Source organism: Harpegnathos saltator, unplaced genomic scaffold (genome assembly GCF_003227715.2).
Source record: "Harpegnathos saltator strain DR-91 unplaced genomic scaffold, Hsal_v8.6 scaffold237, whole genome shotgun sequence".
NCBI classification, from domain to species: Eukaryota; Metazoa; Arthropoda; class Insecta; order Hymenoptera; family Formicidae; genus Harpegnathos; species Harpegnathos saltator.
In genome coordinates this window covers 424,994-445,180 of record NW_020230025.1, presented here as the reverse complement: position 1 = coordinate 445,180, position 20,187 = coordinate 424,994, and the positions used below count along the sequence as shown (strand labels likewise).

At 51.4% G+C, this 20,187-nt stretch overlaps 1 protein-coding gene across 4 annotated transcripts in view; it reads right to left on the bottom strand.

Moving 5' to 3' along the window:
* Pgant9 (polypeptide N-acetylgalactosaminyltransferase 9) overlaps window positions 1-20,187 on the bottom strand; it is a 265,832-nt gene that overhangs the window by 25,451 nt on the left and 220,194 nt on the right. For all 4 annotated transcript variants that reach the window (XM_025298772.1, XM_011143673.3, XM_025298773.1 and 1 more), the window contains exon 5: window positions 1,240-1,409. In XM_025298772.1, coding sequence (XP_025154557.1) covers window positions 1,240-1,409 — 170 coding nt within the window. The remainder of the gene's footprint in view (window positions 1-1,239; window positions 1,410-20,187) is intronic.

The following is a 20,187-nucleotide window of genomic DNA, read 5'->3' as shown; positions in this document are numbered from 1 at the left end:
GCGCATTCGTTTCGCTCGCATTCGCCTGAAATTGTGCGTTTTGATATACTTGTATAAAAATGGCCTTAAGCGAGGAAATGTTTTATTCCGATGGATCGACGCAAAAGGCGGAATAAATAATGCCGGTAACGGCGACGTGCGCATTTTTCGGCTGTCCGCGGCAAATCGACCGGCGCGGCGCTTGATAGAGAGGCCGTGAAACGTTTATGAAACGCGCCTGGCTATTTCTATTTTCCGCGACGTTTCCGCATTTTCGAATATAATACACCCGCCCCGTCGTCGCGCTATCGTCGTCGTCGTCGTCGTCGTCGTCGTGGTGCGCCCGCGCTCTCGATTTTGCGCGGACAAGGACAAATGGAGACGTTAAAGCCGGTCCGTCACGGAGATTGTATGGACCTCTCGTAATTTTCTGGGCGCCCGTAGCGCGCACATCGGGGAGTTTCTCTTCTATTCACGTCGCGCGCGCCGCACACAGTGGAGAGATGGATCGCAATTAATCGATCTATCGCGAAACTACGGGAACACTGTCGCGATAACGAATCACCGCGCTGAATGGAGAGAGGGAGACGCGGTTGCACGACCAAGTACGCGAATATAATGGCTCGCGGTTGCTGCCTCGCCCCGTGCTTACGAGCTTCCCTCCCTCCCTCCCTCCCACCCGCCCATCATGCAGCGGCCCTACTTCGACGTTCCGCTCGTGGATTTTTCATCGCGAGAACGATGAGCGCGGCGCGAGGATTTATGAGCCGGCGAATGGACGCGTGGACGATGGAACCACTCCGTTCGGCACTTTGAATCGCGAAGTACGACGATGATAACGCGGGAATAATCCCCCTTCGACGCTCTTTGATCGCGCGCTCGCGCGGACGAGAAAAAACTCGCGCTTCGTTCTCTCCTAATGAGTCAATTACTCGCGCCGACTGTTCTTCACGATTTCTCGCCACGGTATCGAACCTCCGAATCCCTTTTTCCCCGCTCCGTTGCGGCGCTCGAGCTTCGAACCGAGGCGAGAGCTGGAGGAAGAAAAACAAGAAGAAGAAGAAGAAGAAGAATAAGAAGAAGAAGAAGGGGAGAAGAAACAACGGCGTTTGCTCCTCGTCGCTCGGCGACTCTCCGAGTATGTTCTTTTATCTTGACGCGAAGCTAATCACCGATCGAACGCCAACGCCAACGCGAGAGGCGAAGTCAACGGGACGTCCGCTGTTCTCTCGCGGAGGAGGGCTGAGAGCTCGCACTTACGCATGTCGGAGAAGTCGTCGACCAAGATGATCTCCTGTATGAGGTGCTCCGGTGATCTGTCCAGCACCGAGTGCACCGTGCGCAGCAGCACCGACCAAGCCTCGTTGTGGAAGCAAATGATCACCGCGGTGGGCGGCAGGTCCTTCGAGTATCTGCCGGGCTCCTTGCACCTGTGCACAGCAACGCAACGCCGTCGGGGTTAATCATCGGGCCAATTGTGTCAGCGCCGTGTCGAGTCACGCAGCGAAACGTATCGTTGTATTGTTAAAAATTCGCTGCGCCGCTGACCGCAACGAGATGAAAGATGCGCCCCGCGATATCGCTCGACGATAAATTCATCCCCCGTAATAATAACGCGTACACACACAAGTGCGCGGACATACCTCACCATAATGATTTATTCTCGCAATGATAAATTCGTTTATCAGCCGCGAGCGCTCCGTTAATATAAAGTCGGGTTCGCGCGCGCGCGCGCGCGCGCGCGCGATGAAATCGCGTCTTTCGTACGCGGGCCGCAACCCGGCCGGATGATGATTACACGGGACCGATATGTACCGGAAGATACGTCAGGAAAATACGCTAATGCGATTAGGGCGGAGAATGTTTGCAGACTAAACGCCCACGAGGTGCACACTCGCCCGTAGCTCGCCGCAAAATGAATTCCAGGAGCGCGGGATTGCGACTTCCGACCTGGTTAATGCACCAACTCACGCGCGCGCGCGCGCGCAATACACACACACACACACACACGCGCGCGCGCGGAGAGAGAATCACGGGAGAAGCACGGTTTATGAATACGGTAAATAAAAGTGCTCGCATGCACTCTTCTGTCCTCGGATATTCACGAGAGAGAGAGCTCGTGCGGCTTCTATTTATTAACGTATTCTCCTTCGGTCCCTCTGTGATCGCGCATTCATTTATTCGACATTTATAATGCGCGTTATGCCGCGACTCCGTCTCATCCGCGCGACGTGTTTGACTCGCAAACAAGCGGATCAGTTTCGACCGCACACATCGAACGACGTGCCCGCCGTCATTGACTTTTCCCGCGTCGGATACGAGCTGTTTCTTTCGCGGGGAATTCTATTGTAGCGCGTTGTGGTCCTGAGCCATGCATTTGTTTGCAGTTGGCGCGATTTACACACACACGCACACACACACACACACATACACATATCGTGCCGACAACAACAAGCGCTTCACTCGATAACGGCTGTTACTACGATTATTATCTGTCGATTGTGCGCTTTTAAAACGTATCGGCCAACAGCTGCAAGCCGCGACGAGCGTGATTCTTCATCGTCCTACCGCGATGTATACTGCCGTGCCGAAACAACGTCCCGTCTCATCGAGGAGATTCCTTCGTAATCAGTTTTCATTTCGGATTATGCACGTTCGCGTCGCACAACGCAGCAAGATGCAAAGTTCCGCGCGAGAGCTGCGCCGGATATAAAGATAACAGATGCGGGCTTAACGCGAGGAGTGCTCGAGGAAACGGAGTGATGGGGTGAACGTAGTTCTACGGAACAATGATAAGCCAAGAAGGGGAGAAACTACGTCAAAGAGCCATGGAGTCGTCGTCGTGCGATCTCCGAAATGGTCTCTTTCTCTCTATCTGTTCTTCTCGCGATCTGCTTGTGACGAATCGTACTCGCGAAACGTCTCACGTATGTTGAATGAATGTTACAATGAATGAAGTGTGACGTGAACGTCGTCTTGCGAATTTTGAGAACGAGAAGATTGTATTATTTGCTCTCCGTTATGTAACGAGCGATAAATTATCGGATGAGACTATGACATGCGGAGCATAATCAAGAATCCGACATGGGAGACAAATAGAGATAGATAGATAGAGAAAGAGAGAGAGAGAGAGAGAGAGAGAGAGAGAGAGAGAGAGCACGCGAGAGCGGGCCATAAAATAATAAAAGAGACATGTTGAATGAGATCTAACGGTCGTCGTCCCGGCTGTCTGACCATAAATTCATAAAGGTACATAGTATCTAATTAAGACGGATGAACGATGAAGATTTAATATCGCCGGAAGGGATTATAAATGTTTACGACTGGAGATATAACTTCAACGCCGACCCCTGATTAAATATTGAGGCGCTTGTTGTTTCAATTACAAGCTATTTTCAAGTAAGCCGCTAACGATCGAAACAATTCTCTTTCTCTTCCACTTTCGGCGAGATAATAATTATTATCAAATAAAAGTCGCGAGAGCACACGTTCCGTGTAATATTCGCGCAAACAGAAACTTCAGAGAAAGAGAAAGAGAGAGAGAGAGAGAGAGAGAAAGGGAGAGAGAGAGGGAGAGAGAGAGAGAGTTGTCTCTCGTGGTCACTCGCCAGTTTGTTGATTTATTAAATTACCCGGACCGCTGGTGAGTAAACGTTGTTTCAAAATTCCTCGGAAAAATGATGCATCGGAGAAATGGTGTATCTTTATTCGAGCTGTGTATGTTGTGCATCGCGCGTTGCTGCGTCCCGCAGTGTCGTAATAATTTTACAACTGTGCTATCGAAAATTAGTGGCACCTCGAAAGAGAGCGGACAGAGAGAAAAATGCGATTGCGATGTGGGAAGGACGGGAAAATGGCGTGGAGAGCTTGTGTGCCTTCGCGGAAATAATAATTTATCAACGCAAGATGCGCCTCTCTCGTGTTGCCACCAAACGAACATTCCCCGCCGCACCTTAATTGTGCGTCGGATGAGCTTTCGACCGACGAAGGAGAGAAAGATAAAGAGAGGGAGGTAGGGAGAGAGAGAGAGAGAGAGAGAGAGAGAGAGAGAGAAAGAGAGAGAGAGAGAGATCGCGTAAGTGGCACTCCTGACGAACGTCCAGACTGAATCGACGCTATTTGCATTCCTCTCGTTTCGCATTAGTACGCGCGTTCAATTTTCGGAGAGCAAGACCGGCGAATTCTCCAAACCGTGCACTCCGCGCTTTTAATTTCTTCGCGTCGTCTGGCGATAAATCCGGTGATAATAACGCGACGACCGCCGTCGCAAAGAGAATTCCGTCCGCGGATCGTCATTATTACATCGCGCGTAATTCAATTCTTCCGGCAATAATCGGCCTCGCGTGATCCTTTCTCGCTCTCTTGCTCCCCCCCATTCCCGCCTTCTCTCTCTCTCTCTCTCTCTCTCTCTCTCTCTCTCTCTCTCTCTCTCTCTCTCTCTCTCTCTCTCTCGCAACAGTCACTTCTGATCCTCGTTTCGAGTGCCGCGGCGTTTAATCGCGACGTCGATAAAATTTGACTTTAATTAACATAATTCCTTTCCACTCTCTCTCTCTCTCTCTCTCGACAATGTATTATTGCTCTCCACTTTAATGCGATTACCAGTATGTCAAGAGCACTCTCTCGTCGCTCACCCGCCGACGTGACGTGATCTGCGAGCCAAAAAAAGAGACCTCCAACACGCTCGCGTCGAGGGTCGTCCATGTATCCGAATCGCGTTTAGAGAAATCACGCACAGTATTCAAAACGTATTTAAATATCACGTCAACGTTTGCCGCGCTGCGCATCCGGCCGATCGCGAGGAACGAGTTCGCCTACGAATGCGCGTATTTAAACCGCTCGCGCGCACGGAAGCAAAGTAAATCATAGCAATATCGTTACAGTCGTATTAATATCGCGAGAACGCGCGGCCGCGAATATAAATCGCGCGGCGCGGCGCGGCGCGGCGCGGCGCCGTGCGATGGCCGAACAAAGTGGGAAATCGCTTAAGCCGGTAAACGCATCGATCGTTTCCAGTCGATTGACGTTCAACAGCGATATCCTCTTTCCCGCTCGACAAAGAGACTCCATTGTTGAGGGGAGGAGGGGCGGCACTCGGAGGATGGGTACCTCGAAATCAGCCACGGATATCGAATGAGAGAAGAGGCTCCTTCGCGCGTTCAGCACATTCGCGCCGATCAACCCTTATCCCTGCGATCCCGTCGCCCCGCTGCGTCGCCCGCCACTCTCCGCCGCTCATCCCCATTTCCTGTCATCCCGATCCCTTAAACCCCGCGAGGCGTCGCATTCGATCAAACGCATCACATTCCGTGCCGCGTCTCCGGCCGCCCGCGCGCGCACGACGCGTAGAATTCTACCTGCCAGTCTTCTCGTCGCTCCCTATACACCGCCGAAGGCATTTGCCGCCCCCGCGGGGCGGGAGTCGCGACTTGTCTTCGCCGCGGAAATTGAAGAGATAGGCATGCGTAGGACGGCTGAGCGGCTGGCGAAGGCGAGCGCGAAGTGAATGAAAGTCAAATATACCGTCAAGTGGGGGAGCGCATCGGACTTCGTCGCCACCCGCGCCGCCGTCACGCGAAGAATCAAAAGCCCTCGCGATCGAGTTTTGCCCCATGTTGACGACAAACGACGAATCCCCCTATAATTTCCGTTCCGCGGCTACATCGAGCTACGAGCGAAATTCTCGTGCAAAGCGCACGTGGAGCGAAGAAAACGCGCCACCTAAAGACGCAGCTAATTGAACGGAAAAGTCTCGGTAAACTCGAACTGCGCGGTCTAATCGTTCCCCGAGGTATCTCTCCCTCGCGTTTTATCTCGCGTCATCGCCGATTATTATCCTCCGATTCACATCAATCTACATCGGCATCAATTCCGTTGTCGTTACGATAAAAAACACGCGAAATGAGAAAGTCACGCGAGCCAAGAGAGCGGCGTCGCGTGGCCAGCCTGCGCCGCCGAGTCGAACGTTTTGTCGCCAAGTTCGGCGATTATTGTTCTTCGAATGTTCAGCTCAACGATTAAACAAATTACATTGCTGCGTGCGTGGATGCGCGCGGGGGAGAACGCTTTTTGCTTCACGTCTCCATGTCGATCCGTTCACGAGTTACGGCTCTTCAAAGTTCCAAGCGAGCGAGCGAGCGACGCCTAACCTAACGTAACCTACCTCACGCTGCATGTGCGAGCGAGACGCACGACCACGTGCTCCGTAAGGGCGCCGCGCACGCGCGTGTCAATGACCGCGCGGGCACGCGGCCGTGCGGCCGCGTAACATAGTGGGGGCAGGTCCGCATTCCCGAGGTACAATGTCAGCGCGTTACGCGATCGTGGAATTCGGGACCTGCTTGCATGCACGTGCAAGAGGCACTTTGGCCCTAGACGTCACAGCGACGTGAAATAAAAACCATTGTCAAGCTGAGACAACCGCGCTTTCGAGGAACCTGTTGTAATCGGCTTTACCTGGACTGAAGGGCCGATTTTGCAGGCCTGTTTGTCGCGACGGGAAATACCGACTGCCTCCAATTTAAGTGATAATTCATCTATGATGAAAACTGATGCGCATCCGAGAAGATTAAATCGATGAGATTGTAAAGCATTTGTTTTTCGTTTTCAATAAATGCGAAATATGATTCTAAAAAGACAATAATGAGGGTTTTTCTCTGGTCTCGATATCTTTAAAAATCAATCGAATTTTTGCCACGAAGTTGTACGGATAACAATTAATTTTTAACACCGCAGAGATGATAATCTAAGTTATAAAGATGGATACGGGAAAAATGCATCTATTATTTAAGCATATGTGAAATAAAATATCGTGTTATTCTAATAACTTAAAATACACATTTTTTTGGTCAATAAAATTTTGATCTTAACCTATACTTACAATGTATATTGATATGCCAAGCTTGTATTATATTTATATGAACATGGATAACTCTCAACAATTTCCGATATGACCGAGTAAATTATTATCCAATGATTAAATTTCAAATTCGAAATTTCAAATTTTCAATTCGAAGTAACAACGACTTTGGTTAATCTACAAAAATTAGTATAAAGCTCTGGAGAATAGAATCCTCCGCTATTTAAAGTTGCCAAGAGGAGCACGCGATATAATGGAGCTTATTGATCTGTAGAATTCCGTCTGTGAACCCCTTTGCGCGCGGCCGATACCACAATAAAACGCGAGAAAAATGTCTTAAAACTTGCGAGACTACCAGAAGATGCGAAGCGAGATGTACAATCTAATTTAGTTTCCCCGAGCGTAATTATATCTTTAAAGAAAAAAACTTCTGCCAGGCGGCTAAGAGCATCGCAAAATACCTGTGTTTCCGCGTCTCGCGGAAATAAAAATGAAAGTTTCGCGAAGCTAATTGCGGTTTCTGCGAGCATCTTTCTTGCCTCTCGTGAAACATTCCTTGTTTACGGGTCGTCCGATTACGCTGCGACGTCCGACGTTAACATTACATAAAACAAACAAAATGCCCTCGTGTTTTTCTCCTTTTCCCTCCTCTTTACGTGAGAGCACGCGCTACATACATTTTAATCTCACCAACGAATTACCCGTTCTTCACTAGAAATCGAAAAAAGAGAGAAAGGGGTGGGGAGATCGCGGTGAAACATGGTAACAAATAACATTACGAGGTATCGGGTTACCTTTGTAGATCGCGATAATACGGTATTCCCGCGGCATTCGCGGATAATCCCGACCTCGGGAATCGCGAGAGCGGAAAAATTGGATGCCTCGCGATATCCCTTGTAAGTTACGCTACATTTGGCACCCTCGGAGAATGGCGCCGAACCTAAGAAGGAATCCGGATACCCGGGGATTCACGTCATAACCGATGGATAAGGGCGCTTTTCTTGTACGAGGTTATGGGACCATCGGGAGAAATAGATCCGCGTTTTTAAGGGGGAACGACGCGAGCAGTCGGGCGAATAGCGCGGACGGCGACGATAAAAATGCACGAGCCGAAAATCCCGGGGCAAATGATTTCCCGTCATTTCGCGCTCGGAATCGCGTCGGTCGCGCCCAGAGTCTCCCGCGGAAAATGTACTCGAGCGAGCCGTGTGACCAGTGAAAAAACGAAGAAAAAAGAAGAAAGCATCACCAACGACGAGAAGAAAGACAGGATACGCCCCGCGACTCCCGCTGGAAATTTACACGCGAAAAGTTGAAATTACTCGGCGGTTCGCGGGGAGGCGAGGAGCGCGAACGCGCGAAGACGTATCCCCCCCGTTTGGTATGTAGCGCGTTATATCCCCAAATTGAATTCTACGCTCGCAGCCACGGATAACGCGCCGGGGGTTAGCTGTACACACCCGCACAAATCTAATCTAACGACCAGTTTCAGCGATAACGTATAACTTGCCCGTACAGCACGCGTGGGAGAGGAGGGGAGTTCATTACGTTATCTGTACGGTATTGGCCGAAAAAGGAGCCGAGGAGTGTATTTCGAGATGAAACAAAGAGCTGTAATTCGTCGTCTACGAGCGACGTGAGCGCGAAGATCCGAGCGGGAGCGTTTCGTCTCCCGGCGAAAGAGAAGAAAAGAATGGGGGAACGAGGAAGAGCAGGCAGGGGGGGGAGCAGGACGGGGAGCCTCTCTGCGATTCTTTCCAATTCCGATTTGTCTACGTCCGGAAAATTGTATAGTCGTGAAATCGTGCACCGAAAGTGCACGTTCTTCCGTTACGAAAGAGAGAGAGAGAGAGAGGGGGGGAGAGGACGGAGCGAGCGAGGAAACAAGAGCTATTCAAGCAATGAAACGTTTGTCATCGTTGGTGAAACCGAGCGCGAGTTTCAAGCTTAACGAAGGACAGTATGCGTCGCGATTCTTTTTTCTTCTTCCTCATCTCCTCACCTCCTCCTCGTCCTCCTTCGTCTCTTTCCGAGGCGCAGCCTCTCGCAATCTCGCAGTCGTGTATCCTCGTTTGTTGTTTCGCGAGGGTCGTCCGGCGCGGGAGAAAAATAGAAGCGCGGTTTCAATTAGTCCGCCGCGCGGGCGAGCGAGAATATCGCAAACTCGCTCGCTCGCTCGCTCGCCCGCTCGTCCGCTCCGCGGGGTGTCGTAAAGATCCGTAATGGCCTGGCGGGGGCGCGGACTTTCGACCATGGGGGTAACGAGGATATCCGTGATGAAGTGTTTCTCACCTCTCTCTCTCTCTCTCTCTCTCTCTCTCTCTTTCTCGGTGCGCGCTGGGGAGGCTGCGCGCCGCGCGCGCACACGCGCTAAGTTACGAGGCTTTTCGCACGCGAGCGGAATGCTCCGCCGCGCTGCACACACGGAGAGATACATGTTCGCCGCTCGCGCTCGCGCGCGAGCTCAGAGTTAACTCACGAATTATTGTCCCATTTAGTATCGTATTTAATTTCGCCGGGACCTCCGCGGGGATCTATACGAGCGCGTTCGCGTTTCGCTCGCATCGGCGAGGCAGGCAGCAGAACGCCGTTGTGTCAAAGCGCCGTTTGTCCGCCCGCCCGCGCCGCTCGGAATAAAAGAGAACGAGGTGACGCGCGAGTACTTCTCCCGCCGCGACAGCCGTTTTTCGTCATTACCGTTGTTAGCCGCTCGATAGAGTCGCGGCTTCAATGTCGCTTGAACGTCTAGTGTGCCGCTTTATGGGCCGCTTTTTCTCATGTAATAAAACAGTAACTACTAGATAGGGGGAAATGATGACCGATATAAAAGTAGGCTCATCAGGGAATCGGCGGATTGGCTCTTTCTCTTTGAATTCACGCTTGTGAAGCACGGCTGTAAACGGGACAAGCGCAGATTTCACTCCAGCGAGCCCTTGTTCCTTTTCCGAAGGAGAAAGAAAAGAAACAGAGAAAACGAAGCATATTCGGCGGATAGCGCGAATTCACGCCGACGAGAAGCCTTCCTTCGAGAAGCGGAATCGTCGATTCCGCGGCGGGAAAGTCGCGCGGAGCAAAGACGCGCGCGCGAGGCTGACTCGGCCGCAGCAAGACGTGCGCGTGCGGCCAGCTCGGCTCGGCACGAAGCGCGCGGAAAGCGGAAGAGAGATAGCGGACCGAGTCGAGATATATCCGGGGACGCGGGGTCGCGAGACCGCGATCGTTTAAACACAAAGGCGTCTCAGCGCCGGCACGCGAAAGAGGAGCGCGCGCGTGAATCAAAGCGCCCGCTTTCTATTCAGCGGTCGTCTTTCCGAGGGATCTGATTGAAATTCAATCTTAACGAGACACGCTTGACGAAGCGCTTTGACTGCGAAAGAGAGACCGCGCGTCGCGTCGGAATCCTCCGTCGAAATGTAGAAGCATTTCTACGGGCGACGGCGACGACGACTGCGTTGGGACTGCGCGGGAAGAGCGATATGCGCCGACAGGGAGATTCCGTATGTGCGTGTCATAAAATCCCAAGTGAGCTCGGCTGCGCAACGACAGCTTTGTATCCCGAGCTGCCGCCAATGACACTGGAATGCCCAGGTGGGACGCGACAGGAAAAATAGGATGTCCTTATGACGTGCGATGGCTCCCGGGATCCCGCGGCTTCCGCGCGTCCGTATCAGATTTTAGCGCTTAAACGCGCTTTCGAGTCTCGCGTGAAGACGCGCGCGCGCGCGCGCGCGGGACAAGAGAAATACACACTGAGAGAAAAGTATATATGATATTTGGAACTATAATGATATGGTAACTAAATTATAGTCCGAAATATTGTATTTATAGTAAGTGTTACCGTAATATCGGTAATAATTACGATATAGGCATAGTATAACCAACCATATCATATTTTTACTAAGAATTATAGTAAGTTAAACTAAAATTATTGTATGGACACAAATGTAAAATGGTAGGTGAAGTAACTCTTTTATATAGTCGATATTAGCCGAATATTTGCTAAATGATGACAGATGTAACTATATGAATATTAAATCTCACTATATTTGAATGTGAATGAGAAATTACCATATATGTGTAAAAGTAAAAGTAACTGAACAATTATTTAAGACAATCATTGACTATGTATTTGTGTTTATTCTACTATATTTTGCAGGTTCCACGAACTATAAAACTATGGTTGACGCCAAGATGAACTATAAAATATAGTGAGTTTATAGTTAATTCAACTATATTTTTCTATCAGTGCACGCGCGTCTAGCCGAGGTTGTCGTCCAACGTTTTGACAAACATTTGCCCCGCTCATATTCTGTGTCTGTGTGAAGTTAGCACGACGTTTTAAAAATTATTAAGAGACAATGTTAGTTCCAGTGACATTTTTCATAGTTTCTGCAGTTCCTGATCAAAATGAAAAAAAGTTTCGTATTTTTAATGCCAAAAAATCGAAATTGAAAAAAATGTGCCAACTTCCAGCGTTCCAGCACGACACTCGCGGAAAACATGTCGTGTCGTCGACTTACTGCACTTCTGACGGTAGTTCTAGCTTGTTGTTCTACTCGAGTTTCATACAATTCAACCATTTGCAGTCATTGTGTCATTGAATAGAACAAGCCAGAACTACCGTCAGAAGTGCAGTAAGTCGACGGCACGACACATTTTCGGCGAGCGTCGTGCTGGCGCCAAAGGTTAAAATTAATTTAAAAATAGTTATACGGCGGAACAATAACTGCAAATGGTTGCAATCGTATGGAACTCGAGTAGAACAAGCTAGAACTACCGTCAGAAGTGTAGTAAGTCGACAGCACGACATGTTTTCCGCGAGTGTCGTGCCGGCGGTGAATATTTAAAATTGTACAGAATTGTTAATTGTTGGAATTTTGTTCTGAAATGCTCCATTGTTATAGAACTAGCCTAGAACTAACGGGAACCCTCGTCAAAAAGCGTATTATTCACCGGCTTCTTGTACTTTAGAGGAGACTGGAACGTGAAGTCAGCACGATATTTTTTCAACTCCGACTTTTTAGTATTAAGAATACGGAATTCTTTCTTTATTTTTATCAGGAACTGTAGAAGTATGAAAAATGCTACTGCAACTAACATTATTTTTTAATAATTTTTAAAACGTCGTGCTAACTTCACAGACACTCTCACAGACATTCTCGTGTATTTTCTATCGGGGGGAATCGGCTGATTGGATTAGAAATTTCGTGACTTCTCGCTCGGCCCGTCGGATTACGAGATCGCTTTGCGATATTTATCCCTCACGCGGCGAGCCTCTCTTCGGAGACGGGACTTCGTATCTAAGTACCCGTGAAATTCCGCGATCAACTCGTTAGAACTTGACAGATTTGTGTTTGCGGACTGTGGGGCCAGGATGCGATGTGGCGTACAGAACAACAGCGACTACCGACGTGCGCGCTCGCGCACAATGAACGAGCCTCGCGTCGGATTCACGCCCGGCGATCTGCAACTCACCGGGAGAGATGCACGTAGTTCAACGTAGTTTACGCCCGTTTCCGCGGCCTCGCGATCTTTCGCGAATTTCCTTAAGGCGCTCGATTTGACGCGCGCGCGCGCGACCTTGTTTCGCGACGAAGTGGCGTGTGCTTTTAATCCGATGATCCGTTTTCACGAGCGTCGTCGCACCGCGTACGCCTCGTAAAATTGCCGCGTATGGCGCTCGACGGAGATAATGCGCGACAGCTTTGTGTTTCTCGAGACGCCGCTGAAAATCGTCTCGGAAACGGAACACGCCCAGACGCCTATCCATGCGCTTCTCCCTCTCCCCCCCCCCTCTCTCTTTTTCTCTCCATTTTCTCTCTCTTTTTCTTTCTCTTCCTCTGTCTCTTTCTATCTTTTTGTCTCACTCCGCTCGAGAAGGTAACTCGCATATTGCAGTTACGATTGTACTCTGCCGCGGATTTACAATTACTGAGAACTTCTCAGCGCGTCAAAAAATTCCGCGTGCACGTCGCTCGCGCGGCCCGCGTCGGGTTTTTCAGTTTATCACGATGCGTTTGGTGGCGTATAATTTCGCGCGTACAATTTCGACAGCGGAGTTTACGCGGCTTGTTTCCACTCGCCAAGTCTGACTTATGATGTACGTTACTACTGCGCGCGCGGAATTCATTTTGGTCAACTGGCAGTAATTTGTGGCTCGACGAGCCCTCCGCTCTCGTCGTTGTGAAAATGTATTAATAATTACGAAGCGCGCGCGGGCGTTGTGTTAGCGGTGTAACACCACGGCGCTCGAAACTTGCGCGAATTTAAATTCTTACGCGCTGCTGTTCTCGTTTTCGTTTCGCTTTTTCATCCGCCCGCGTGTCGGAGGGCAAATACGAGAGCTCTCTCTCTCTCTCTCTCTCTCTCTCTCTCTCTCTTTTTGCATTACGCTCGGGACCAGATCGTGACAGCCGTTGATCGATCGCGATCGGTGTGTCTCAATTAACTGACTTTTAATAATTGATAGCAACGCTGGCCGCGCAGCCACGAGCGCGAAACTCCATTTGCGTATTTTTTCTTCTCATCGATCCGGCAAACAACGTCAAATAGCGCATGATAAAAGCGCGCACGAGTGCAAATAATAAAATTAACACGTCGACAACCGTCGCATATCGCCCACGTACGCAGAAGAGCGAGCGAGCGAGCGAGCGAGCGAGAGAGAGAGAGAGATGGGGGGGGGAGAGAGAAGATAAAAATGAAAGAACGATCAAATTATCGCAATTTCATTCTCATGGTCGGTCTCGACGAGTCGATAATTATTGCGACGAGGAACGCGCGTGTAATAAAAGCCGGGAGAAAATCGAGGAAACGAGCTGCGCGGACCTCGGCGCAGCGACTCGGCGTTCGAGGGCGTTGCGCGATTTTCGTGCGCGTCGCGCCACGAAATACGCAGCGAGGCGGCGATTCGCCGTATTTTGCCGGTCGGACGCGCGAGCGCGCTCTGGAAGGGGATGATGGATTGTGTTTACCTGTAATGAGTAAACATCCTCGCGCCCTGGCATCGCGATGGCGAGAGTGGCCGGGCTTCGGTCCGGGAGAGCGCGATTCGTGCCGCGCGCGCGTTGCGCCGTGCGGGTGGCCTCGCTAACAAGCGTCCTTCGTTTGCGCCCTATTTCTATAGCGCCTTCTCGCAAATCTCGCCGCACGGTTGCACCAGTCGAGGAATAAGCGACTCGAACGAGGGTGGCGTGCATACGTGCGCAATACAACACACATACACACACACACACACACACACACACACACAACGATGCATGGGCGACGCGCGACACGTCGGCCGGAGCGGCGCGATTTCATCTTGAATAAGCGCGACACTCGCGTGTTACTTCACAAAGACACGCTGAATCTCGAGCTAATCGAGAGCGCACGCGTCTGCCACTCGCACTCTCGGTTGAGGCCACGCGACGCGCTGTTTTCTCCGTTTGTAACGAGGCTTTTGCAGCAAGGAGCGATAGGACGTAACAATTTACCTCCTTTTGTAACAAGAGGCTTCTATTCTTAAGCACGAGGATACCTCGGTGAATAGTGTGCTTTCTCTCTCTTCCCTTTTTCTCTCTGAAATCTATCTACCGGCTTCTTCCCGAAATTACCCGCGGCGACGCGTTCTCGAGGAAGAAATCGAATCTTACTCATCTGCCCCGGACGGCAGAACAAACAAATTTAGTTATCCGTGAACAGAAATCCCAAAAAAGATATGAATTATATTATTAGAGAAACCGTGTAATTCAATCGCCTTTGATAAATGTTATATTACACCGGCTGGATGGGCTCCGATTATTTCAGTCGCTGACGTCGGAGAAACGTCGAAGGCGCGACCGTTTCATAATTAATCGCGATTTTTCTTACGCATGCACCAGTCTTCCGCCGATTTATTCTCCGCGGCGCTTTATTCAAACATGATTCCGTGCGGCGGCTATTACACGTAAACGCTTATTTCACGCATTTGTGTACACCAGTGGCGTACAGTAGATTTACGTAGAGATTATCCGTGAGCTTAACTACTGCTGTTTTCAGAGACAATAGAGATGGAGGATGCTGGCAGGGTGGCAGGTCGGGAGAGAGAGAGAGAGAGAGAGAGAGAGAGAGAGAGGAGGGAAACGCGGTTAGAAGAGCGTTACGGGCTTTATGAACCCGATGCATCAGTAATGCCGGTCGAAATTCGGACTACTGATATTCTCAACTCCAGGCGGTACACTCTATGGTAATTATCGCATTGTGCAAATAATGCCGCCGCTATGTATTCAAATTGAAACATCGTCCGAATGTAATTAAACCGGACAGCCGCTGAAAATAGAGAGAGAGAGAGAGAGAGAGGAAAGCGGGCGGACTTGGCGTCGCTCGCATGGCACCGTCATTAGAGGTGAGCATAACACGCGATAGAGAGCGGAGAGACAAAGACAGACAAAAACCGAGAGAGAGAGAGAGAGAGAGAGAGAGAGAGAGAGAGGCGGAGAGAAAGGGAGAGAGCCGCATCTCGTCGCGTTACATTCGTAATTGATAACCGACGTTTCAGTAATTGCGTTGTCGATAAAACATTCTGCGTCTACGCGAAGGCCCTGAGACGAGATTATGGCATTATTTATGATTAGCGATTTATTCGCGTCCCCCGCTGCATATCCGCGATTAATCGTGATTAATCATCGATCCAAATGGACCGAGAGCGGCCACCGATCGGTCAGTCGGTTTCATGCTTTCCCGACGCGACGCGACGCGCGATATTAACACTTCGCTGACGCGTACGTCCTCAATCTTGGTGCACTTTATAACAGGTTTCGATCCTACATCCCTAAGTTTCGCGAGTTTTTCCACGGCACATAGGCTCGTGCAATGATGGGGCTCGATAGCGGCAAGCTCGAGCCGAGAGAGAGAGAGAGAGAGAGAGAGAGAGAGAGAGAGAGAGAGAGAGAGAGAGAGAGACAACGACGAGGTCGTCCGTCGACGGGAAGAGAATCCGTCAACACGCGTAATTAGCGCGCGTGTCTAATTAGCCGCGACGAGAAACGGGCCAGCGGAGACGCATCACACGGTGATTTCGTAGCCGGATTATCGCGGTGACTCGCTCGCGTCGCGGCTATTACGCGATCGGTTTCGATCCCGTAGTACCTCGAGAGCTCTCTCTCTCTCTCTCTCTCTCTCTCTCTCTCTCTCTCTCTCGCTCGCTCTCTCGTTAGTCGCCGTCGCCGTCGTCGTCGACCGAAACTGTCATACAACTGGTCGAGCTCACATAATTATCGGCATCTCCAGACAATGGCGCTCGTTAGCCGCCGTGAAACTATTGCTCGAGACAGGTCTCGGTTTGTCGAAGACGCCGCTGGCCTTCGGGAGAGCCGGTATTACTTCCTCCTTGGACGCCGGCCAAGTTTCCGGCTATTTATTGGCCCGAGCGTTCTCTCGTCTGTCTACTCTCCGTCGGTTTCCCCGATTTCTCCCGTCCCCCGTCCCGCCGGCTGCCGCGTGTATCTCAGCTGAAAATGAGCGACCGCGAGGCGATCGTGAATGCGAATTGCGCGAAAAAAGGAGTTCTCGTCGAGGAAGTTTCGTTTCACCTGGCGACTCGCGACCGAGAGCTCTTTCTCTCTCTCTCTCTCTCTCTCTCTCTTTTATTAATCGACTTCGGAGATTGGTCATTAATTAGCCCCACATTGACGAAGATGACGATTATTATTATCGAGGAAAGAAAACAATGCGGCGCAAGTTTATCGTCGAGCGCTTCTCTCTCTCTCTTTCTCCCTCCCTCCCTCTCTCTTCCTCTTCCGCAGACATTCTTTCTTCGTCCCTGAAAATGGCGTCCCTCAATCCCGACGTGAAAGCCGACTTCCACGATATCCCCGAGAGCCGCTCGCTCTACGAAAAACGTAACGTCGCAGGGCCCGCACGCGAGATCGAGATTTTCCTCGGAGGGATCTTTCCCGAGTCCGCCTTCGGCGCGCACGGAACAATCTGAGCTCGCGCGTCGCGTGTCGCGCACCCGAGAGGGGAGATTCGAGAGACCACGATTTTCTCTCCTTTTTATACACACCCAGCGTCATGTCGTAGCGTAAGTTGTAGCGCGGAATTTAAATCCGACTCGACTTTAAATCCTCGAAGCGCAGGACGGAGGCAGGGGGTGGTCAAGGGGGTGCGTGTGCAGAGAATCCGGCGAACGCATTATCTGGCGCGAACGCGAGTGATGGGATAAAATAATATGCAATGGAAAACGAAAGGACACGGAGAGGAGGAGGTTTAAGTGCTAAGAGAATTTGTAACCGAGGCATGAGAGAGAGAGAGAGAGGGAGAGAGAGAGAGAGAGAGAGAGAGAGAGAGAGAGAGGAAGGATGAGAGGAAGTGAGAGGAAAAAGCCCCGAGTGTCGTTGTACACGTCGTCCGTTACCGCTGCGCGCCGTTCGCCGCCACTTCGCATCCATCTCGCCCCTCGACCGCCGCAATATGGCCGCGAATTAATTGGTCTTGCCCCATGATTAGTAGGTCCCACGGAATTACCGCGATGCCCCGCCGTGATTAATATCCCGGTGTTGCCAACTTTCGCGCGGAAGATTAATAACGGCGAAAACGCCGGGCGGGCGACGGAAGAGGGTGTCGCGCAGCCACCACCGCCGCCGCCGCCGCCGCCGCCGCCCTCGCATTTCGCTCCACCCCCCCCCGCCGCGCCACGCCTCGTTCCGCTCGGCTCTGCTCCGCGGAGTTTTAATACAGCGGCGACGGTTTGTCACCGCAGAATTTCACCGTCCGGATCGCCCATATTTCCTTGCCTCTCTATTGCGCCCGCAGCCAGCACCCGCCGTGCCTGTCACGCACAGGTGTATAACCCTTTTTCAAAAAGTTCCCGCCACCCTCCGCCGCGGTTGCGCGGAACCGGCGACGAGGACGAGGACGGTGACGGCGACGGCGACGTATTTCGATCGGGCAAGCGCGACGTCTACGCGCCATCGTGAGAAATCGAGACTCCGTCTGCCGCGACTTTTCCTTTCTCTCACTCTTTCTCCCCCCCTCCCTGCCCTTCACTCTGTCGCACACTCGTTCTCTCTGGGGTCGTGGATATTTCCGTGGCGCAGCGTTCCGCTGAGGGAAACGCGGCGCGGCGCGACGGATGCACATCACGATCCCTGCGGAACGAACCTTGACATTATTCGCGTGATTAATATATGCGTCGTCGCTGAGCCGATGGCTAAATATATATATATAGGGGAGGAGACGCGAATAAAATATGAAGCGTAGGAACGGCGAGGGGAGGGTGCGAGTAGACTCGGGGGGGGTTGTGAAATATCGCGCCGATGTGTGCAGCGCGCGCGCGCGTGGCACGCGTTGCAAATGGCACACTCCATCCCCCGCGACCGCACTCGTTTGTATAACGAGGTCCGGGCGATTCTCTGCGAGTGCCATTAAAAATACAAAGTTGAAATCGAGTTAAATGGCCAGTCCGGGATGTAAATTCAAGCCCGGCCCACTTGACGATGCTCGAGAGGTAGCGCCCGCACGGCGGAACTTTCCGGAGAGACATTTCCGAGACTTTCGCGCCCCTCGCGATTATCTCACGTTATATTGAGGATGCAGACACACACACACACACACACACACACATATGCGCGCGCGCATACGTATCTGTAGAGCAAAACTCCGCGATGAAAGATTAATAATAACGCGGGAAACTTAATCGTCGCGGTTGGAGAGACGTTTTAAAGATACATGATAGCATTATATCATTACACTTTCTTCGGATACTTCAAGCTCGCTCGTTTCAAAGTTTGATGAATGTCGGAAGAAGCTTATTTCAAAGGTCAGTCGCCGGCCAAGCGGGTTACGGGAGGAGGAGGAGGAGGAGGAGGAGGAGGAGGGGAGGTATCGATTCCTGACCGAATTAAAATATAACGCGCTCAGACTTTATAATCGCGAGATTCTCGCGTATTCATTTAAATATGCCAGTCACTTTTAATATTTTCCGGATCAAATTAACCGCGACGGTGGACACCGATGACGCCGTGTAGTCGGTTCAGTCGCGACGTCGTCTGCGAAAATTTTATCGAGCGTCCGCCGCCGCGGAGAATCCGAATCGACGGCAGTTTTTAAATATATTAATGGCCGAAGAGGGGAGGAACTTATACCATAAAATATCGAGCCGCCGAGACGGTATAAACCCGCACATTTGCGCGCCGTTGCGCGAATGACCGGCGAAGGGGGAAGAAAAAAAGAAAACAAATGAGAAAAGGGGGAGAAAAGGACGCCGAGCATTTTTTGCTTACTAAACACTGCGCGCGCGCCGCTTGAAATCCAGCGGCTTTCAAAGTTATCTCGCGCGCGCCGGCGGCAAATTTACATTAAAATGTCCCTTAAAATTGAAGAGGCGAGGCAAGTTTTTTAAATTCACGCGTCGCCCGCGGCCGAGGGACGAGCGAGCCGGCAGCGTTACGGGACCGCGCGCGCTGTTTAGACATACGTAAATTATTTCGCGCCGTTAACGTAAACCGGCCCTCCCCGATGACGCTTCGTCGGCAGTGCGGTCAACGGCGCGCGAGCGCGCGGTAGTAGCGTTTAATTAACGTATGCATTATAACGTCGTCGCGCGTGCGACTACATCGCCGAGCGAGCGAGCGAGCGAGCGAGCGCGCGTATCTGCAGCCAGAAACACAGCATTAATCATAAACGGGGCCGGCCGATGCGTAACGCGCGCTCATCGCGCGCGCGCGCGCACACACACACACACACACACACACGCTCATACAGGCGCCGTAGGCTACCACTCTCTCTACCGTGGCTCTCACTCTCGCTCTCGTTCTCTCACTCGGACTACTTAAATATGCACGCGATCGGATTAACGTGGATCAAGCAGAAGTTTATAAATTGCCGCGTCGCGCGCGCGTTGCGTATGATTTATCGTCAATGTGCACGTACATAATCCACATATTCGCGTGTCGCCGATAAAACTCGACTCGCTCGGGGCGGAGCGGAATGCGAGGCCGATAGAGGCCGACAAAACTCGCGATGTGCACCGCGAGAAATAAACGACGGCCGCAGAAGTGGATCGTCGTCGTCCCGTCGGAGATGTTTCTCGAGTTGTTTCCGGATGGACGCATCGCACTCTGGAGACATGCTCACAGATGCAGAGAGAGAGAGAGAGAGGGAGCGATTAACAAGCGCCCTCCGGCCAACAATAGCGTCTGAAAATTTGACTCGGTGGGGCTGCAAGGCGTGCGCGTATCGGCCGGCCGTTTTGTTTCAGCCCGTGACTCGTTCGTTTTAGCGAGCCGGAGATAATCGCCGGCTGTCACTAAATCAACGTCCGGAGCGCTAATTAATTCCTCGGCAGTGGGCAAAAATAAATAACGTCAGCGGCATCCGGCGCGGCGGCGGGC